General features: G+C 42.3%; 1 protein-coding gene and 1 long non-coding RNA gene across 10 annotated transcripts in view; both read right to left on the bottom strand.

Annotated features, from left to right (window-relative positions):
- Window positions 1-151: 151 nt before the first annotated feature.
- Window positions 152-4,370, bottom strand: LOC307209435. The gene is made up of 2 exons (XR_013835586.1): window positions 1,677-4,370; window positions 152-1,643 (listed from the first exon to the last, which is right to left on the bottom strand). It is a non-coding gene; the product is annotated as an uncharacterized lncRNA (long non-coding RNA).
- A 1,745-nt stretch (window positions 4,371-6,115) lies between these two features.
- The window catches only part of DOCK3 (dedicator of cytokinesis 3), a 151,491-nt gene continuing 134,197 nt past the window's right edge, over window positions 6,116-23,409 (bottom strand). For 5 of the 9 annotated variants that reach the window (XM_079964392.1, XM_079964390.1, XM_079964386.1 and 2 more), the window contains 5 exons: window positions 19,792-19,910; window positions 18,755-18,842; window positions 12,059-12,181; window positions 11,300-11,382; window positions 6,116-7,711 (listed from right to left, as the gene is read on the bottom strand). In XM_079964392.1, the coding sequence (XP_079820518.1) occupies window positions 7,205-7,711; window positions 11,300-11,382; window positions 12,059-12,181; window positions 18,755-18,842; window positions 19,792-19,910 (920 nt within the window). In that variant the 3' untranslated portion in view covers window positions 6,116-7,204. The remainder of the gene's footprint in view (window positions 7,712-11,299; window positions 11,383-12,058; window positions 12,182-18,754; window positions 18,843-19,791; window positions 19,911-23,409) is intronic. The other 4 variants (XM_079964385.1, XM_079964391.1, XM_079964389.1 and 1 more) reach the window with 2 other exon arrangements.

The following is a 23,409-nucleotide window of genomic DNA, read 5'->3' as shown; positions in this document are numbered from 1 at the left end:
TGGTTATTGCTGAATTTGGTCATGGCATGCGAGTTAAGCCTCTCCCGGCACAAAGTTCTGGTATGTGATGAAGATGCTGAATATTAAACAGCCTATCAGCTGATCATCTATAGGCATATCTTTGTTAAGAGTGATGAAAATGCACACCAACCATAATCAGAGTATTTATTTATTTTTAGCACAGAACTTATTTAAAACCAACAATTGGTTCCTTAAACTGTAAAATCCATTACATCTTAGATTAATTACAGAGTATCTAATTTCTGCAACCCATATTTAAACATTATTTTACTAGATACATTTTGGAAAAAAATATATATCCATATGTATATAGACACACTCAAGTCATTCACATGTGCTGACAAAAGTCTCTTCTCTATGCAACAGAATGAAAATGTAGAGATGCCTCTCTCTTTCCCCACAAAGAAGGAAAAGCGGAATGAGAAGTGGGGAGAGACACCCTCCTTTATCACTCACTGCATGTTTCCCCCATAGCCAAGAGTTGCTTCGGACAGCATCCACCAAAAACAGTACTTGGTTTCGGAGGCAGCCTCTGGTTCTTCTACGTCTTTAACCAAGCCTACCTCACCCTTTTATTTCAACCCTATAAAGTCCTCCACATTCTAGCCATTCTTATGCCCAGTAGATTTCTGCTTGATACGGTCCATAGAAATGCTGAAGTTAGGATGAGATCCTGGAGATGTTGCAAGGTACTAGATAGAAATTGAGTGACTGAAGGTTCCTACACCTTTGAAAGACAAAAGGAGCACAATTCCACTGAATCTTAACAATTTGTACTATTTATATGGGCTATTCAATAGCAGGCAATTGTCTCACTTCCTTGTTACTAAATGAGTTGGCTCCCAAGACTGCAGTTCTAACCTAAATATCTCAGCCAAATCCTTTTAATGTTAAGAATGGACCACTTACCTTGCATTCATTTTCTTAACTTAGCTAAGCACTGCCTCACTTTATTTTTGCTAAAGGACATATTTTCAGCTTACTTCACCTGCCTTTAAGGCTAACCTGTGGTGCTCCAGAAGTTGCTGGGACTCCCAACTCCCACACAAGCACAAAAAGAAAAAGTCAAGGCTAAGGACTGATAGGAGTTTTAGTTCAATGATATCTCGATGGCCAGTAGTTTGTCTAGTGGATAAAAAGCTTACCTTCATTCTGTGGGATGCTGCTCTGACAGACTAGAATAGTAACTTTCAAACTTGAGGCTTGCCTCCAAGTCTAATCGCCCATCAGTGAACTCAGGTTGAAATATCACATAGATCAAGGCAGATACTATAGAGCTTGTGTTTACATGGTTCAAACTCCATCGGCTTTGAAGATGTAGTCAGGCAAACAAGATGTGTATAACTTGTAATGCCCAGAGAATATGCATCTTCATACAGTGCAGGTTAATAAGAAATGCACTTAATGGTGCACATCCTGTCTTAGTTGGTCTGGGTGCCTATATGCACAGATGGTAGATATTTAGATTTATCCTTTTTGCACACAGGAAGCAATCAAAGGTCTATACTGTGGCTGATCTGTGCATGTAACCCTCTCCCCTTGCTACCCCCCTACATAGAGAAGCTGACTGATGGATCAATTATTTCTGTTAACTGTAATAAGTTATCTTTATTGTAAGTATTCTAAATAGTATTTGGGCCTTGTTAGAAAACAACCCTCACCCCAGATTTCGTTATGAAAGAAACACATATATGGGGTGGCCAAAGTACTATTTCTTTAATGGGAAAAGTGCGTCCTGCACTGGAGTGGAAGAGCACACAGCCTCCAAGAACTCCTTGGGAAGAAGAGCAATTGAACAGAATGAAAAATGGTTGTGAAATGACATGGCAATACTGTGTGTGGTGGGGAGATGATGGGAGGTGGATCCCTGCTCATGTTTGGCCCTTTCGTTATATTTTATCTTTTTATTAATTGTTCATATTTTAACAGAATTACAATTATATATGATCAAATAAACTATACATTCAACAGCATTAAAATAGACAATATTCACATCAGTAGTAATATATTAATACAACAATATACTCAGAATCAGTATGTTGACATAAAAAAAAACCAAGGAAAAAAATTAAGCAAGTATTTTAAGTTGCTGTTAAAGGGCTTAAAGAGTGCATACATCTTTGAATGGGAGAATGCTCAGCCTCAAGACAAGATTGGGGAACAAAATTAAAGGTTACAAAATGGCGTACAAAGGAGCTGTGCTGCTTGTTGCCAGTGATGTCACAGACACTGCAATAGGTACTTATACTTGCATAACCACATTCTACATAGCACTCACTATTATATCAGGTGGAGGTAGGGGGAAGAGACAATACCATCTCAGCAACAAAATAATCATTGTTCTGAGTGCTGGGAAATGTGCTGAGTAGAGGAAAGATGTTTGATGGTGTGCGCATCTATCTGTATCTGGAAAGGACCTCACAATCTCCCTGAATAGGTTTTGGTGCAGATGGTCTGCTTCTGAATACCAGTCACTGGGAATTACAAGTGGAGAGAGCGCTGCTGCACTCAGGTCCAACCTGTGGGCTTCCCATGGGCATGTGGTTGGCCACTGTGAGGGCAGGATGCTGGACTAAATGGGTCTTTGCCCTGACCCAGCAGGGTCTTAGGTTCGTAGGTAGAGAGTGTTCAACTTCCCCAAGACCACCCCGTTAGCAGATGTGCAGCAGGGTCTCCTACATTCAACATTGCACCCTCATTATACTCATCAGCTGGCTAAAGCTTAACAAAAAGACCTGAGCCCAGGAAGAAATCCAAATCCCCATATTATGCCATCATATTTGCTAAGTGATGGGTTGAGCTGCTGTTTTTGTTCCATTCCTATCTTTCATCCATTCAGTCTGACTCAAGAGGTATTAGGCATGCCTGTTTTCCATGTGTTGCACATGGTTTTCTGCTTCTGAATTTATCTGCAATAATTCTCGTTATGTATTTAATAATTAGCCGTGAGTGTGATGGGGCATTCCCTATTCTGGTCCTTACACTGTTTTGCCTTGAGTAGGAAAATTGCTGCCAACACTCGAAACCCAGCTCCAGAAGCTGCTTCCTGGTGTGGTTACTGCTCAGATGTACGGCATGTTTCTGTTTTGATAGAAGAGGAGTCTAAAGGCAAAACCAATGCAGCTTGTGATTGGCAACAAAGGGGGGGGGGGCATGGCCAAGCTATTTCAATGAACTTGGACACACGGTGGTAATTGGCTGTCACAGAGTGCTAAAACATTAGAGAAAGCCAGTCAGAGAATCCATGAGTATTCTGCAGGGCCTTCAGTTCACTAGTTGTGAGATTATTCTACCTCTTTGGGTCCCATAAAGCAAGATGAAAACCTTTTCTAGCGAGAAGCAAGTATCCCCTTTTCTTCTAGCAACAAGGTTTCATCATCTAGGGATTTACTGGTTACAATGCTTTTTTTAAAAAAAAGTGAAAATGGTACCCACAAATCTTGGGGAAAGTATTTTTAGTAAGGGAGAATACTGCTGGGTAAAACACGGTTAGTTAATAACAGATGATCATATCAATTTCCCTATGAAGTAGATTGCAGCATTCTTCCCATTTTCCTGATTTTTCAATAGTTTTCCACCCCTAAACTTATTGGTGTGTAATTTCAATTGACAGCACCTGAACAGGAAATCTGTAGGAGATCAACATCATGAGAGTTTACTGAGCACCATCTTTTATATGTAAGATACATTGTGGCATCTGAATAAATATCTCATGGGTACCTTGGAGCATCTGCTCAATGCTTTTTAATATCAAGTATTAATTTTTAATTCAACATCACAGCAGTTGAGTGAATGGGGAAGAGAAGGGGAAAAAATCCAAAACAAAACAGCAGATATTTACACCTAAAATTCACATCACTTATTTGTTGGTTCCAGAAACATGCTATCACAATATATACAATGAAATATCTTTAGGACTCTGGTACAAATATTTTGTTTTCCTTTTAAGGTTTGCTTTTCCTTACAGTTATGATAGGTTTTCCGAACATGAATACACAAAAAGAGAACTGGTTGGGGGAAGGATTGTGGTTGCCGTTGTTTTAAACAACAACAGATTGCCATAGGTTAAAAATACATTTACAGGGCAGAGTACCAGTCAGACATCACAATCTATACATTTTTTGCTCAATTTCCTGTACAAATACACAGCATTCGTGGGATATTTACATGAAACATGATGGGGAAACAAATTAAGCAACATGATATCACCTCCCTAAATTTCCTGCTCACTCGTTCTTCCTTAGGAAAGATATGATTTAGTCCCCTTTTACAGAGTAAAGGGGGGAAAATGAGTGTAGGGATGTTTGTGAGGGAAAGAATCCCTATATCTTTGCTATGGCAACAAAATCCAATTAATGTCTTTAAACCTTCCTTCTACTTCAGGCAAAGGACAAGAACACCATATTTTGGAGCAGTTTATACCTATTCCAAAGTACCATGATTGTATGTGCTACTTTGTTGTCCAAAGATATGTTTCCATTTTTCCTGTCTGTGTCCAACTAAATTATTATGTTGCTTTTTATAGGTTGGCTTTCAAAGCCATGTCAGCACATATTCCCCCCTCTCAATGGGGCTTGTGCTGGTGGCCTGAATATCTAGTAAGTAATTTTTGTAATGCAGCATAGGATACCCAATTCAGCAACTGGAAATGCATCCTGATTTATTGGATGCTAAGTTCTCGCCAACTGCAATACAGTGGAAACTCATTTTAAAATTGCATCCATGTACACACATAGAGAACTTCCTTTTAGAAAGCCACCAAAGCACACCAAACATTATGTAGAAATTGGAAAGCTTCAGTTACTACATCTAAATTTGCTTCCCTCAATGGAATCTGAAGGTTGAGTGTTATGAAAGAAGCTGATATTTGCTTACACCTGCCAATTCATTACCTTACTTGTAAAAACAACAACAACCTGCTTTCAGGTACCAACAGCAAACACCCTAGCTATACTGCGGGTTGCAATCCTCTAAGCAACCTACTATAAGGAGAAAATCCATAGGTTTGTACTGCTAGTCTCTAAAAAAGATGTTACGTCTTTTTTAAAAAAACTTCCTGGAGCTCTAAGTGGGTAACATTTATGTTTGACATTCTAATCTTAACTGGAAGTATAGAACCTGCATTTAAACTGTGCCTGACAGGAGATACTTCTTTCTGATGGCACTGCAAAGCCACTTTGACTTAAGAGAGGGAAATGATGGTTGTGGATCAAAGGAAAGAGGCAATACAAATGTATTTTCTATCTAGTGCAAACTCAAAAATAAAACTAGGCAAGTTTTTAATGCCATGGTGTTTCGTTAAAATATAAGGACGGAACTACTGTGTGTTTACATTGGACAGAGCTTGGGGGAAAATACATTAGCAGCTTACCTCAGAAAAAAGCCATTTCAGTCATACAAGGTACATACGGTATATTTTTTTTTGTTTCTTTATAATATATATAGTGACTGATTGAAGAGTGAAACCAGGAATTTGAGCTTCTGTATGTTTCTGTCATTGGCTGTTTTAGAAATTGAGTCAATCCTTTACATTTTCTGTGCTGATTTCTCATTTAGTATAAAACATTTCATAATGTGCTTCTGGGTATCACTACAAAAATTGTAAAAATAAACAGATTCATATTTTTTTTTAGCCACCAGTGGGAAGGGCAGCAAAACTGGATCTTGATTAAATATAACTTTGCCATTATTAAGGTGTTGGGATGACATGGATTTAAAAAATGCTGACTAAAACCCTAACAACTTTCAAGTATTGTTATCTTGCATTATTCATTTGAATATGCAATTCCTTGCCATATTGCTTAATATGTGTTAATATTCCTTTTCATCCCATATTTTCCAGCACATTTCCCTAACTTAACTACATTTCTAACTCATATAGTTCATGGCAGCTTGCCCCACAGTTCCTTTGGTTAAAATGTTCAACTATGGCATGTTAATTGGCTGCACTGGTTCTTGAATATAAATATAAGCAACACCCCATTCCTTAGGTTCCCTAACAGTCAATCATGATTTTACACACCATAGCACACCCTTAGTCGTCTCCTTTGTAAACATTTCAGAAACTTTTTATTAAAAAGGATAAAAATATCCCCCCCCCCTCCACCCGCTTCTACAATTTTTACTTAGTGGACATTTTCTGAAGACCACTGTATTTCTATGACACTGGAACAAGTAACTAGAAGTGATCTTGTCCAATAGCAATGCAACAAGGAGAGGCTTTCTTTTCTGGGGTGAGGAGGATGGTACAACAACAGAGAGTAGTTTGGACTATGCAAGATCGTCAGCCTTAAAGCAACTGTCAGGCGTGTGCTCAAGCCTTCCTTTTATTTTAGCTTAGTTTCTGACATAAGATACTCCTCCTCAACTTCCTGGACTGGAATTAAAATGCTAATTTTCAAAAACCAGAGGCATGGGGAGGCCAGGACTGGGCTATAAGTCCCATAGTTAGGCGTTTCCCTCATACTGTAGCATCAATAAATACAGATGAATAACAATGGAAAAAGCAGGAAATCAAAAAGTCTATGCCAAGCCAAGAAGAGTTTGTGTGAAATGATGCCTTAAAATAGAAATGGCAGCCAGTCAGCACTGGTTAGATTGCTTCAGCACACCTGAGGCAATGCAAGGAGACCATTGCAAAATAAGTTTATATGCCTCAAGCCTGGAAGATCTCGTTTCTTCAGTGCCTTTAAAACTCTGTACCTTCTGGCTTCGCGGAATCCCTGAATTCAAAATTAGCATTCACTTACTACAGCAAATAAACACATTCCTAGTGCAACTGCTTCAAAACTTGTGCGCATCTCAAAACTGGAAGGAAAGCTTGTAAAAATTCCATGCCACATCCCCCCTCCCCTCAAAATCCTAATGCTTTTCAGTTTCTGCAAGTGTCTATAGCTAATATCACTTCCTGCTGTCTGATAAACTGTAGAAGGAATGAAGCACCCACTGCAAAAAAATAGACAAAACCCCAAAACACTAAAAATCTTAAAAGTATAAAATTAAATAAAAAGGAAAGCAGCAACTGCACATGCTGGCCCAATCTCTGGCTCCAGTCATTAACTCTCAGCAGCAGAGAATAAAGCAGTTCACTTTTCTTTTTTCTGAAGCCTCCTTATTGTACATCTGTCTTCTGGTTTCACAGACCTGGAATGATCATGCAAACCGTCTTCTCTCACACTTCTGCCTACTGCTCACTGATGCCATGCTCCCACGCTACTCTGGCTTGCTCCTCTTTCACACCGCTAGTTGGCTGGGGAATTTTGCGATGTAGCGCCCGGTGTTTTTCATCCTCTTCCAAGATCATCCCCTCCTCGTTTTCCATGTTTGGAAGGCGGGAGTGATATGGTTTAGGGGGTAGAGCTGGAGGGTCCACAGCGTCCTGAGGAATGACTCCTGATGGGGCAGAGTGGCTTCGGCACGGCTGGGATTTGAGTGTTTCCAGGACATCAGGCTCTGAGAGACTATACCTGACGGGAAGGTAGGGTGTCTCTAAGTCTTCATCAGTATTCCACGCCTGGCTAGGGACAGAATCCATAGTGTCTGTTCGAGGAGGGGGTTCAGATGAATGCCCAAAGTTACTTTCACTTAACGAGGAGACGCCACTGCTTGCGCTGCCTGAAAGGGTAGAGTTGCTTCCATCCAGGCCAGACTGGGGGCTTGTGGGTGATGCAGGAATCGGATGAAGTGGTGACTGTTTAAAAAATGACACAGAACATTCATACGTATGTCAAAACATACGAAATATTTCTGCACTTCCGTGGTTAATTCGTCCCACACCGATCACAGAACATTAATTACTGTTTTATAGATTTTGTGTTCAAATATAAACAAATATCATAGCTGTCAACGTTTCCCTTTTTTAAAGGGAAATTCCCTTATTCCGAATAGGATTCCTCGCAAGAAAAGGGAAGAGTTGACAGCTATGAAATATGTATTCTCTGCCTTCTCTAGCTTTCCAAACGGAAGCACCCGCAGTGTAATAATACCCTGAGGTACAGGGAAATTAAACTGAACCAAAACAATCGCAATTGTGTGGTGGCTAACTCTTGCCTTCTTGATATTTACAACAATAAAGTGATCAGATAGTAAGGAGGGCAAGATTCATCTGCCTTTAATTATAGAAAGTGTAGGGTATTTAAGATGGTGCAGCTATCAAAATTTCCTCTTCTACACAATTGCTATCAATACATAGAAGTCCTGTTCTTTGCATCAGTCACTGTATCCAATACAGCCTACAGTTATGTATTTTTATATTGTAAATTGCCCTGCGATCCTCGGATGAAGGCTGGCATATAAAATAAACAAAATAAATAAAACACTCCCCTACATAGTATTGTCTGCTACCCTGGTATACTCAGATATTCCAAAATCAAAGCACTTACTAAGAATAAACATATACTTCCAAAGTTAATTTTAATTTGCAGCAACAATGCAATTTAGAACAGATTTTCAAGGCTTTACTTCAACCCCTATCCATATTGTGCAGCTGAGCTCTCTATCATTACAATTTCACATAGTAAGAGCAGGATGAATATTTTGAGTATTGGTGCATGTACATAGCAACAGATTTTACAGGTACCACGTGCCGCTCCATGTCCACTTTTAACTTTTAGTACTGGGGTTTGCAAGAGGCTACTTTTCTTCTCTCTTCTGCCCTTCTAAAACCTGTGCTGTGCTATAGTACTAAAGGGCTCAGGATTGAGGCTGGCTGCTGTTCTGTTATAATAATAATAATAATAATAATAATAATAATAATAATAATAATTTATTATTTGTACCCCGCCCATCTGGCTGGGTTTCCCCAGCCACTCTGGGCAGCTTCCATAAAAACCAAAAATACACTAAAATATCACAGATTAAAAACTTCCCTGAACAGGGCTGCCTTAAGATGTCTTCTGAATGTCAGGTAGTTATTTATCGCTTTGACATCTGATGGGAGGGCGTTCCACAGGGCAGGCGCCACTACCGAGAAGGCCCTCTGCCTGGTTCCCTGTAGCTTTGCTTCTCGCAATGAGGGAACCGCCAGAAGGCCCTTGGCGCTGGACCTCAGCGTCCGGGCAGAACGATGGGGGTAGAGACGCTCCTTCAGGTATATTGGGCCGAGGCCGTTTAGGGCTTTAAAGGTCAACACCAGCACTTTGAATTGTGCTCGGAAACGTACTGGGAGCCAATGTAGGTCTTTCAAGACCGGTGTTATGTGGTCTCGGCGGCTGCCCCCAGTCACCAGTCTAGCTGCCGCATTCTGGATTAGTTGTAGTTTCCGAGTCACCTTCAAAGGTAGCCCCACGTAGAGCGCATTGCAGTAGTCCAAGCGGGAGATAACTAGAGCATGCACCACTCTGGCGAGACAGTCCGCGGGCAGGTAGGGTCTCAGCCTGCGTACCAGGTGGAGTTGGTATACAGCTGCCCTGGATACAGAATTGACCTGCGCCTCCATGGACAGCTGTGAGTCCAAAATGACTCCCAGGCTGCGCACCTGGTCCTTCAGGGGCACAGTTACCCTATTCAGGACCAGGGAATCCTCCACACCTGCCCGCCTCCTGTCCCCCAAAAACAGTACTTCTGTCTTGTCAGGATTCAACCTCAATCCATTAGCCGCCATCCATCCTCCAACCGCCTCCAGGCACTCACACAGGACCTTCACCGCCTTCACTGGTTCTGATTTGAAAGAGAGGTAGAGCTGGGTATCATCTGCATATTGATGGACACCCAGTCCAAACCCCCTGATGATCTCTCCCAGCGGCTTCATATAGATGTTAAAAAGCATGGGGGAGAGGACAGAACCCTGAGGCACCCCACAAGTGAGGGCCCAGGGGTCTGAACACTCATCCCTCACCACCACTTTCTGAACACGGCCCAGGAGGAAGGAGCGAAACCACTGTATAACAGTGCCCCCAGCTCCCAGCCCCTCTAGACGGTCCAGAAGGATGTTATGGTCGATTGTATCAAAGGCCGCTGAGAGATCCAGCAGAACTAGGAAACAACTCTCACCTTTGTCCCTAGCTCGCCGGAGATCATCAACCAGCGCGACCAAGGCAGTTTCAGTCCCATGATGAGGTCTGAATCCCGATTGGAAGGGATCCAAATGGTCCACATCCTCCAGGCGTGCCTGGAGTTGTTCAGCAACCACGCGCTCAATCACCTTGCCCAATAATGGAAGATTTGAGACTGGGCGATAGTTGGCCATACTGGCCGGGTCTAAAGATGGTTTTTTAAGAAGCGGTTTAATGACCGCCTCTTTCAGCGGATCTGGGAATGTTCCCTCACAGAGGGAAGCATTCACCACCCCGCAGAGCCCATCGCCCAGCCCTTCCCGGCTTGCTTTTATTAGCCAGGATGGGCAAGGATCCAGGAGACAGGTGGTTGGTTTCACGCGTCCAAGCAGCCTGTCCACATCCTCGGGGGTAACGGATTGAACGGATTGTTACTGTATATAGCTGCCGGAAGTAAGGTGAACAGTGTGGGAGGACAACTTCAAGGAGCACATCCCGCCAATCAGAAGCTTTCCTCCGGAATACAATAGCTGTTGAGGAATTAAGGAGGCCAATTCCTTCTGTTTTCATTTCCCCACCCTTAACTCCAGACACTTTAACTGCCCTCAACCATAGACCAACCTGCACATTCTGCCAGTTTCCTGAAATCCCTGAAAATGGGGTGGATGAGCAAAATTTCCTCAGAGTTTTCAAGCAGTAGCTGAGGCCTCCCAATGCTTCTTTAACTTAAAAAAAAAACCCTTTTGAGTACTCATAGCAGTGTGAATTAAGGCCATATTTATTTGGGGATGGACCATTCTCAAAGCAGCAAGAAGAGTGCTTTGAAAGTGCAATTCCTGCTGGCACAGACTGTGGTTTCAAAGCACTCTGTTCTCCCTGTTTGAGCAGGTACAGAAGAGTGCTTTGAAAGGGTGGCTCTGGATGGATCTACGCTTTCAAAGGAGACCCATGCTTAAATAGGAAGAGCATTTTGAAAGTCAATCAGGGAAAGTGCTTTGAAAAGGCTCCCCTTGCTGCTTTCAGAGTACCCTAACTCTCAGGAAATGTGGGCTTACCACACACTGCTATAACAGCTTGAGGATCTTTTAAGTGTTTTAAATAAGCAAGCAGGAGAAACACCCTTTCCCACCTCATCAAGTTTAGCAAGGTGATAAATCTCCTGGTAATATCACAGGGCGTACAGTAGAGTAAATCAGTATAAATAAACAAAGAGGTGGATTACAGAATTGCTCTCAGTATGCTGGCTGAATCAGAGGGTGGTTCTGCAATTTGAGATATAGTTTTACCTTACGTAGCGTCCGTGCAGGCAGTGCTGGGGGGGCATCATTAAGATGGTGATGGAAGGCATCAAAATGCAGCGAGTAGTGACCTTAAATGAGATAAATGGAAAAAGTTATCTGCGAGCAGTAAGTCAGAAATAGCATTTCCAACTCTTAAATGTCCTGTGATGCTAGTTAGACAGATATGTCCTGATAGTGCAGTGTCAGTTTCCTAGAAACCAATTATTTTACATGGTAAATTGTAACTCAATGTACACAACAACAAACAGCAAATGAAGGCAGCAACACAGTGTAACAAACGCAGTTATCATATCAAGGCTCCCGTGGCAAGACAACAGGCTCTTTAGCATTAAATATCTGAAACCTTAATTTATCTTCAATAACTGGAGCTCAATGTTTTATTTGTTAAACCTAGGCTGCAATCCCATACACGCTAACCTTGTAGTAAGTCCCATTGAACTCAATGTGACTTACTTCTGAGTAAACATGCATGGAATTGTACTGTACAGCTTTTAGCAAGACACTGGGCTAGTGTACATCACTCATAAGCCCAATTCCAGTCCCAAAGCACATTTAGAGTACTGCTTTTTTTGGTTTTTTAAAGATTTATGAAATCATCAGCCAAGAGAGTTGGTGTAGCCTTCTCTTCCTTTTACTCCTTTTTCATTTTTCAGAAGGCAAACAGGTGGCACTGTTTGCTTTCACATGGTTTAATTGGGCATTAGTGCAGGATTTCTTCTGCAGACCTACTGGCCATTTCCTTACCATGGGGCAGGCTTCGGGGAGGTACTGGTGGGGCCAGGATGCTCCCAACATGAGTAGACAGGAATGGCAAGGCCTCTCTGGTTCCGCTGTCCAGACTCCAGCTGCTTGGTGCTGCTGGAACAGCTGAAGGATGGAAACAGATTGAATTTGGGTAATGCTGTAATATTTGATGGGACTGAAGGCTGACTTTTTAACTCACTGAATCAAGTGAGTTTTGGGACTGGCCCCAAGCTGTTAGGTTATGTCCTGCTCTGAAGGCAGCGAGTGGTAAGAGAACTGTGCACTTCTTGATCATGAGAAAAATACGAGTTGTACCTACCTGAAGTGTAGTTTTCCCATTTCCTAGTGAAAGGTCAGCAGAGTGGGGCGATGGCTCCACCTAGCGGTCACAAGGCAGACAGCAACATTTTGGGAGGTAGGACTCCCAGCATGCATCCAGGATGCTCAACAGCCAGGAGTGTAAGAATAGAAAGAAGAAAAAAACATGCTACCTCCTAATGTCAATGTGACTGTGCTAATGACAAGAATCCTGCAGCCAAACCAACTAGGGCAGGGTCTGCTGGCCTTTCATCAAGAAATGGAAAGCTACATTTCAGGTAGGTACAACTGTACTTTTCCCCATTTCCAGTGAAAGGGTCAGCAGGACGCACAGCAGCTAATCTTTCTAAGGAGAGTGTGCAGCTTCAGGAAGTCATAGCGAGAGGACCTGTTGCAGAGCCCTTCTGCCCAAAGCTGCGTCTGAGGGTGCGTAGGAATCCAGGTGGCAGTGCTTGGTGAAAGTCCTGGGTGCCGCTCAAGTAGCTGCCCTGCAGATCTCCTGTAGAAAAGCAGGAGAGGAAAACATACCCCTGGCTGCTGTGGCTTTTGTGGAATGAGCCATGGTGTGCTGAAGACCACTGCACCTCTTAGGCCAGGCTATACATGCCCTGATCCACCTAGAAAGGGTGGAAGAGGACATCTTCGTGCCTGGTGAGGGTGGGTGGAAGGATACAAACAGAGTTTCAGTTAGCCTATGGGCTTTAGTTCCACCAGTGTAAATCTTCAGGGTTCTGCAGACGTCCAGGGAATGTCAGGCCTTTTCCAGAGGATGGAGTAGGGATGGACAGAAGGAGAGAAGAACCATCTCCTTCCGGAGATGGAATCTGCAGGAGACACTTGGGGGTCTCAGTCCTTAGCACCACTCTGCTTCTATGGAAGACACAGAGGTGTTTGGCAACAGAAAGAGCATTCAAGTTGGAGACTCTGCAGGCTGAGGTGATTGGAAGACCATTTTCAAAGAAAGGAGCCACCTTGCTGAGAGGTTAAAAAAAAGAGGGTGTTGAAGCACAGAGAGAACCCTGTGAAGGTCCCAGGAGGGGAATCTATGGAAAGTCAGAGGGCATTTAAGAGATGCTCCCTGGGGAAAGTGTTTCAGGAGTGGATGAGAGGAGAAGGAAGGGGAGTGCAGCCTTGAGAGAATGGAGGAGACCACCGCTGCCTGTTATTTTAGCACACTGGGCTTCAGGCCTTTTCTCTGGTCATCTTGAAGGAATTCTAAGATGGTAGATACCAGGGTTATTGACTTTACACCCTTCAGTAGAGCACCTCAGGAGGAAAGATTTCCAGGTGAATTGGTAGATATGTAGAGTCAAAGACTTTCCGCAGTGCAGCAAAATATCTATGATGTCTGGAGTGAGATCCATCTGTCAGCCATCTCTGGTCAAAAACCATGCAGTCAGATGCAACCAGGCAGCATCTGGGTGAAGAATCAGACCTTGAATTAGGATGTCCAGTAGTTGGGGGAGTCGCCACAGAGAGGAGAGTGCTAGGCTCAGTACCTGTGGAAACCAAGGACAATGTGGCCAGAACCGAGTGATGAGGAGCACTCTTGCCTTTTCTTCCCTGATTTTCCTGAGGACCCATGGGAGCATGGGAGTTGGAGGGAAAGCATAGAGTTGACCCTGTGGCCAGGGGGAGAGCAGAGTGCTCCAGGCCTCCACTGATGGGGTGTGAAACCTGGTGAAGAATTGTGGAAGTTGGCAATCCCTATTAGATATAGAGAGATTGATTTTGCATTGGCTGAAGCTTTGCTGGAGTAGTTGGAAAACAAGTGGGGCTTCAGGCTCCACTCTGCCTGGTTTGCCCGAGTGTTCTTAAGTCCGTATATATGTTCAGTAGTTGTGACTGATTGAATGTTGATCCCTGCCTAGTCCAAGAGGAGGGTTGTTTCTTGCTGCAGATTCGGGGATCAAGCTGAACCTTGCCTGTTGATGTTTCATTTGGCTTTGGTATTGTCTGTCCAGATGTACATACATGTTCCAGAGAGAGAGATGTTGTGCAAGGTGCAGAAGGGCTACGTGGGTGGCTCAAAGCTCCAGCCAGTTGATGCTCATGGAGGATTCTGCTGCAGACCACTGGCCCTGGACTGAGAGATCCCTGCAATGTGTGCCCCAACAGACGAGTCTGGCATCTGAAGGTATTCTCATTTGCTGGGAGTCCTGGAATGGGAAGTCCCTCCTCAAGATGACTAGGTCAGTTCACCATTGCAGGCTGTGATGGAGCTGGGGTGACAGCCTGATGTGAAGGCGCCTGCCGAGGGCAATGTTTTTCGGAAATGGCAGTAGGGCCCACTGGAGGGGCCAAGCATGGTGCTTCACCCAAGGAGTTGCTGAGACGCAGAGGCCAAGGACATGTGCTACCACCATTAGATTGGCGTGAATGAGGGCTAAGAAGAGAAGAAGAAGAGTTTGGATTTGATATCCCGCCTTTCACTCCCTTTAAGGACTTCCTCCCCCACAACAAACACTCTGTGAGGTGAGTGGGGCTGAGAGACTTCAAAGAAGTGTGACTAGCCCAAGGTCACCCAGCAGCTGCATGTGGAGGAGCGGAGACGAGAACCCGGTTCCCCAGATTACGAGACTACCGCTCTTAACCACTACACCACACTGGCTAAGGCTGTACTGCAGATTTGCTTTCTGAAATCTTTCCAGGGCTAAGGAGATGAGGCTTTTGGTGGTGTACAGGAGTTCTCCAAAATGTATTAGGTGATAAGTTGGGGAGCTACGGCTTTTTTTTTTAACTGACCAGGAACTCGTCAGTAGTTCTAAAAGGACTGATTGTAGAAATGTGGAGAACGGTGCTTATTCTGCTGCTTGTTGTCCATCTTGTATGCTAGCAATACCTTCCACTTGTCATCTAGACTAAGATGTCCTTTAGGGCATCCTCCCAGAGAAGCTTGCCTCCTGCATATGACACGATGGAGAGGCTGACATAAGAGTGTCTACATCCCAGTGTTTGAGCATTAAGTGCATCTGGTGACCACATCTGCTACAAGGGCTCAAGAAGCACATTGAGAGGTATCCACAATAGCATCTGCTATGAAGGCAGCTGAGCAATGGATTTTTAGTAGGGTTTGACATGTGCAACTTGTATCCTGGTTTGATGGGCTCATCTAAGAGCTTATCTTATAGATGTTTAGATAAAAACAGAGGCTGTTCGTGCTGCTCTAATCAGCAGGGTGGGGGCTTCATGTGTTTTATGGATTGCATAGCTCAATCTGCATTCAGTGGTGTCCTTTAATTGTGAATCCCCACCTCTGGGAAGTAGATTTTCAGAAACTAAGAGAGAAATAGGACAATACATGCTAGGGGTTTTAAGGGAGTCAGTGAATTCAGTTTCCAAGGTGTAAAATGTATTCACAATAGGTACAGCTTTTTATATTTTGGGGGATTCTCCCAGTCTGCCTTAGTAGCCTTCTTTAAAGGAGCAATCACCACAACTCATTCAGGGGAGTATAGGGAAACAAAGGGGAACATGGCCACAGGGAAAGAGGACTATTATTAACTCCTAATTTTTTTCTTTTCTGTCACAGAAGAAATTCAGAGAGAAAACCTGAAAGATCAGCGAGAGCAATAGCGACCAATGGCAGGAGCAGAACTGGATTCTTGCTGGGAGTCCTATCTCCCAAAAGGTTGCTGTCTGCCTTGTAACCACTAGGTGGAGCAATCAACTTACTCTGCTGACCTTTCACTGGAAATGGGAAAGCAGTTTAGATAGATTAGCATTATTAGGAGACCAAGAAGATATCTTTTAGACTACAGAATTTTTTTTTTTAAAAAAAGCAGGATGAAGGAAGCAGTAACAAAGAACAAGGAACAGACATTTCAGTATGCAGAACAGAGCCTGTTACTGTGCCGCGATGACCAAGATGAGGTAAGTTTGTTTTCCTCTGGTCCCAAACCGTTTTTTAAAACAAAAAACAAAACAAAATTCCTTATACATTAATGAGACAAAACAAGTAGAAAAGAGTTGCATTTTCCTTATAAAGGTAACACACTTATAAAATTCATGGTAGCAGTCAAACAGAAAATAAGAGGCTTAAAAAAAACTATAGCAATGAAAACAATCACCAAGACTTTGCCCAGACCTTTCCTTAACATTGATCTTACTGCCAAACATCAAACAGAATCTCACTGACAGGGGAGTTCTGACACAAGACTTGGCAAAAAGTATACATCAGCCTTGGTTGTAGAGGAGAATGCTGTGTATTATAGTTTATGTGGGGCCTATAACCCCCACAATGAATTAATTATGTTTCCCATCCCAACATTCACCTTGTTATGAAGCTACCATTCACTATTTGTTTAACAAACCTTCTTATTCTGTTCTCACTGAGAACCTAAATCCACAGTTTTTGAGTCCGTAGCAGGCATCATTTTCACTCAGCCTATACGTACTGACTTCCTGCTGCTGCCACTGGATGAGCAAGTTGTGTGCATGCTTTGAAACTGCTCTAAACTGATCACTATCTATCTGAAGGTCACCACCTGTATAGAATACACATGAAAACCAGAAACAAAACATGGAATATCTTAACTGATGGCAAATTCAATACCCTCCTCCCTGCTGTGTCTATCGTATTTTAGACTAAAATGCTTGGAAAACCTGATGTGCAATTCTGATATTGGATGGTTTATCCCAAATAAAGGCTTAGCTCATGCTTAAACTATCTTTGAAAGTCCCTGCTGTCCTGTAGTGGCCAAACCATCAGCTGCAGAGTTTGTCTTCAGTGATTAGATTCATCAGCAGAGAAGCTATAATTGAAAAGATTTTGCTTTAAGGTGTTCAATGTCACTCTACTGTCAAGAAAAATCAGTGTTAAAAAGGGAAAGTGACAGGTCTCCAGGTTTACCCAAACATGTGCTTTCAGCCGGTTAGGGAGAACATTCCAAGCATCTTCAGCTGTATATGTTGTGCAGTTGATATATACACCAACTCCCCTTCCAATGGCCTATGGCAGGGATGTCCAACAGGTCGATATTGGTCTATTGGTAGATCCCCGTGATTGCGGTCGATCTCTGGCTCCCTTTCCTTAGTGTCCCTAAAACTGACTCCTGCCCTGACCCCCCCGCACCGCCCTTCATTGTTTGATCTCTGGAAGGGAAGACAGAGCTTTCTCTGTGCTGCTGTTTTCATCCATAGCGATCTTTTTGTGAGTGACTTTACCCCTTTGTCCCTTGCCTTTAACCCCCACAAAAATGGAACCTTTCCCTCCCAAAAAGCTGTTTTTTAACCACTAAAAATGGGGCCTTTCTCCTCCCTAAAAAAAGTTCAACAATTTAGAGCTGACCCAGATCATTGCCAGTTTTTAATTCTGAAAGTAGATTGCCGTCTCTTGAGAGTCGGCCACCCCTGGCCTATGGATTACTGACCTTTCCAAAGTGCTGCTTCATAACTGAAATTTTCCCTTTATGTAGATAATCTCTATGCAGGAAGGAGATTGTCATATTTGAAACATGACTCACAAATGTATATATTCTCCTAGGAGTATAAATGGATTGGGCAGTCACAAATGTATATATTCTGCTAGGAGTATAAATGGATTGGGCAGTCACAAATGTATATATTCTGCTAGGAGTATATATGGATTGGGCAGTTGCTGTGTGGTTAACTGCTTGTTCTAAATACACATGGTTTTAAGAGATTATAGTGATAAGAACACTTTGAATGAACATAAAACGAGACAATAAAATTAATTAGTTAATAGTATTTAACAAAAAATTATATACTGCTTGACTGCAACAAAACCTCTAAGGGCTGACAAGAAATATTAAACTTATCAGCAAAGTAGTTAAAAACAAGTAATTAAAACATTTTAAAAATAATTTATTTATTTATTTATTTGATTTACTGAATTTATATACCGCCCTATACCCAGAGGTCTCAGGGCGGGTCATAGAATTTAAACCAGCAGCAAACTAAAAAAAAAAAAAAAAGGATTGAAAACAATTTATTCAATATATGTACATCTGGATAGGTTTAGCTTAACAAAAAAGTTTTAAGCAGGCATCAGAAAGAACACAGCTAAGCCACCACTCAACCTGATGTAAATTGGCAGGGAGTGCAAAAGTTCTGCCGCGCTAAAAAAGCAATTTCTTACAAGTTCTGCAAGTGGGTCAAGAGAGGTCAAGTGGATACATATGAAGTAAGGAGATCCTGTAAATAAACTGGCTTCCAAGTGATTAGGGCTTTATAGGCCAATACTAGCACCTTGAACTTCACCCACTAATGCAGATCTCTGAGCAGAGTCTTGCTCATGTCAGCAACTGTGCTACAGCATTCAGCGCTAGCTGTAGATTCTGGATCCAGCAAAGCAGCAAAAAGCAATGCCTGAAATAAGTGTCATAAGTAAATAATATAAAATAGGGCACGGAATACCTTTTTCAGCAACAGAAAGGTTGGGATCGCTGCAGGGTTTGCACGGTCCAATCACTTGCTGGAGCAAGGCTCGCTGGAAGTTTGGGTGCTAAGAGAGAAGAAAGGCAACAAATACTTGCACTTCTTAAACAACAGTTTGTAACTATGCTGTTTGATATCTCCAATAAGATTCACAAGATATCTGATTGTTTACATTTGTTTTATGTTACAAGGGCAATCTCTGTGCCTATGTTATTATGACTATATAATAATAATTTGAATGAAGGCAGAATAATTTTTTTACCATAAATATCATGCTCTAGGGAGAGTAAGGAGGGCATTGGAGAACTTTCCAGTTAAGCCCCTTCCACCAGTAAGAGACAGGGGTTGGGGTATAACTTGATTCCTCTGCTGGAAGGACCTCCCAAGACTGAGACTGGACTGGAATGAGCAGGAACACCCTCCAACCCCCCCAACCCCCCAAAGTGGCTGCTCTACAGATCTCCCTGAGAGGAGTACATGCTCAGGGTGCAGAAGCTGCAATTTCTTTTATTGAATTTGCTCAGGAAGCTGACAGGTACAATGATACAGGTGCTGGTCAAAGGCATGGGCCTGTCTGCCCTCAGTTATTGCCAATAAGTTTTGCCTGGGATTTTTAGTGCATTATGACTAGGGTAATCCCAGCTTTGCCAGCCCTGTGTGCTGAGGCCTGCTGTTTGAAATGTCCACCAGCTGGCTACTCTGCTACTCCTTTGGCCAGGAATCACTAAAGCCATCTCCCTTCCTGACTCACCTCACCCACATGAATCCTAGCTATGGGATTCAGAACCCCTTTCTCTCCCCCCCCCCGCTCTCTTTTTCTGAAGGGAAGACAGACAGGAAAGGTGGGCTAGCTGACTGGGGACAGTTATCCTGCCAAGTAAGGTAACCTGCAAGTTCCTCCTTCCCATTAGTTCCCATTTCAAAAACATTTGTCCTTTCCTGTCCAGAAAATGGATCTGTTTGCTAATTTCATGTCCTGGCACATTCAGAAAAAACAGCAATACTGAAATCGTTACCTGTCCATTTTCCATGATAGCTGCAGGGTACATGGCACTGCTAGGTCGGTCTCGGTGCATCGGTAATAACATCATCAGCTCCCGATTATGACGATACTTATCTGGTAGAGAGGGAGAGCCTGTAAACAAGTGAGAACAATCACGTACACATGACAAAACACAACAGAGATGCTCTTTGGCCCAGTCCCCTAGTCTTCCTAAGATGTATGAGTCACAACTATGAAACATAACATTTTAGCGTACAATGGAAATGAGCTTAACTGGCACACAGGAATCACTGCTCTAGTGTTCAGTGCATAACAAAAACAGCAACACAGACAAGCTGCTGGGTCTGTAGCATACCGCTTAGCAGGTCAATGAATGCATTCTGAAAGCCCCATGTTACCAAAATGAAACTGCCTTTGGTAGATCCATTCTTACACTGCTGGTGTAAGAACATAAGAAGTGTTCTTCCACAAACTGTGTAATTAACAAGCAGTTATGCTTAGTATGAGAATATGAGAACACAGAGCTTCTCAATATATCTCTATCCCATAAGGGTTTTGATTCATATTGACATATGTTGCCATTTTGATGAATGTTTGTTTGGGCACTGCATAGTGTATCAGTGCATTATGATCTTTGATCTACTCATTATGGTACTGGTTGAAATGCACAGCTGCCTAAGGTAATGATAACAATGGAAACTATCTCCCCTACTGGATGCATTAATGTGCAGAATCTGATGCACATGGTCCCCTCTGCAAATTTTCTATGACCACACAAATAATATCTGACCACACACAAATAATATTAAACACAAGTGTTATTTGTAGTTGGTACAGATTTCACATGAACGGAAGCATGGCATGCAGGTCATAGACTGAGATTTAGCACAAAAGGAAGAAACAATATAGTTAGCAGCACAGGAGAAACCTTCACACTTTCTAGAGTTTCCCTCAAGTTATTAAGCTCAAAGAAATTCAAACTCCACTGTATGATTAAATGTTTTCACCACAAACACAGAACACAAATAATCTGACCATCCTATCATTCACAATGTTCATTTAGGTAAGCATTAATGTTTTATACTGTCTCTTTTGCTCACATACATATCACAGATAGTCCTACTTCTGCATCACAAAATATAAAATACTGATCTTTTAGGAGCACCAGTAAATGTATTATGGCACAAAGCACATTGCTGATTTCCCCCTTTTAAAATATATTCCTCAATTTATCCTAGAAATACAGATGAAGCTGTTGAGTACCATCAATTTGGAAAAACACATGAAAACAATACCTTTGCTGCTCATCTAACATGGTTGACAACAGTTGTTTCCTGAAAGCTTTTCTATTAATTATGTGACTTCAAGTCATCAACAGAGGGCAGTATTTGTCAAAAGCTCCTTTTAAAAGTTAAAGAAATGCATGTTACTTATTTGTAACTGTCAGATCTTTGGAAATTCTACCTGTTCAGCCAAGCTTGTCGGAATAGTATCTTGGTAGACAAAAAGTCATACATCCACTCTTTTTTGTTTGTTTGTTTGTTAGTATGTCTATCTGCAGGTAGGGTATCATGGTGGTGGCTGTGTTTGTTGTTTCATTCAGGTGCTTATGGACAACTTCAAAATATGCAACTGACCTGCTGAAAGCCCATTAGTCTAGTGCTTCTTTACACAATGCATACATGTGCACATCCGAAGTGTGTATTTCAGATGACATGCTTACAGCAAACATGCAGCAAAAGAGCAGCAGTCCCACATTTGGAATGTTGTGCTCTGCCTTTGAAGTACAGTGGTACCTTGATACTCAAACGCCGAAAACCCACCATTTCCCTGCACCAGTGGGCAATCAGATTCCCTAAAAAGTCCAAAAGGAGGACACGAGAACAAGAACCTTCCCTTGTTTGTCCCTCCAAACTTAATAACTGGAAGTATATGGTCTCTCTACTGAGGAACAGTGAGTCTACTCCTCCCTAACCATAGATGTGCTAAAAAGGATACTAGCCTGACTGTGAGTTGTATCCAGTGGTGTCCTTCTATTCACAAAAGGTGATTTGATCCCTCAAAGACTTCCATGCATAGAATGGGGAGGGAGGTAATTCCCCTAAATGTCCCCTTTCCCTTGCAGCCCCCATATCATGTCCTGCACTGTTCAAGTGTGTACCCTAAGCCCCTAGAGCAGACTGGAAGGGAGCACTGGGAGTGGAAGAGGAAATAAGAAAAAAATCCCCTTGCTCCCTAACGTTCTTGGAAATTCCCACTGGATCAAACAGCTTTCTGTAAATGTAAGGACAGCACTGGATACAATCCACTGTGTTTTCATTTATTAAGAGAAGGCTTTGAGTGATTCAGCTGTGCAATCACAGTTCTTCTCAAAAGTCTTGCAGGAGAATAACATGAAACCTTTCACAAGAGCAAGATCTGTTGCGGGATTACCACTCAAAATTGAACTTCAGTGTCACTGTTTGTAAAACCACATTGTACCGGGGATGCCTATGATGTTCATTGGTAATAATTTCCATCAGAACATATTACTCTCAACCTGAACTAATTTTTCAGAAGGGAAAACAAAGTGTATGGAGAACTGGCAAGTCTCATCACAGGGATCTTGAGGAAAGAAATGCAGTATAAATTACAACAAAGACTGAATTTTTTAGAGCTGCCTATTTGCATCGTGGGATGCTGGAGCGAATGGGATGGGCAATGCCCTTGTCATGTGACACTGTGACAATCCACTATCTCAGTCTAAATTCCCACTACCCTGTCATGCAATGTAGGGGAAATGATGGTTTACTTTACAGCAGGAGTAGGGAACCTTTGGCTCCCCATATACTGTTGAACTACAACTTGCATGGCTTCCAGCAACATCTAGAGGGCCACAGGATCCTCACACCCACTTTACGGAGTGATATAAGAATTACTGCCATAATATTATATATGAATTACTTTAACTACTATGAAAAAGTGCCATATAAGTACTAACTTTGAGTGGGGTAGTATGTTGGTCTGTCACAAATTAAAGAACCAATCTTGTGGTATCTCATAAAAGTATTGTGAATTACTATAAATTCTAAAGTTGTAATTCAATGCACACTTACCTGAGAGTAAGTACCATTCAATATAAGACTTAATTCTGAGTAAACATGCAGAAGACTGCACTGCTGATATTTCTAAATAATTTGCATGTAACCCAAATATGAACTGATTTGTTCATCTTTGCTGAAACCTTCTAGGAGCTTGTTTTAACATCAAAGTCCAATGTTTAAATGCTATTATTATTCAGTGCTGATTAAACAGCTGTGACTTGCTGTCCAAGCAGAGAAAAGGAGAAGTCTAAACGAAACAGCAACATTGACCTGACAGCTCCTACTATGAGTTCACAGCAGGGGACCACCTTCAAAACGCACTAAGCACAACTAAATATAGGCTCCAAATGGTCTTTTAAGTATATTTACTTGGGAGGCTTTTGTATTCTCTCCAGGCTGAGAAATGTGATAGACATAATCTAAGGAAATGACAGCTAGTGTCTATCTGGCAAACATCCAGATTGAATACTTGGTGAGAGATACACATCTCCCCTTCACACATTAATGTATTCATGCAGCGAACACAGCTCCTTGAAGGGTAAACTGGC

Source organism: Podarcis cretensis, assembly GCF_951804945.1.
Source record: "Podarcis cretensis genome assembly, chromosome: 2".
In the NCBI taxonomy this organism is placed as follows: Eukaryota; Metazoa; Chordata; class Lepidosauria; order Squamata; family Lacertidae; genus Podarcis; species Podarcis cretensis.
This window is presented reverse-complemented; position numbering and strand designations above follow the sequence as displayed.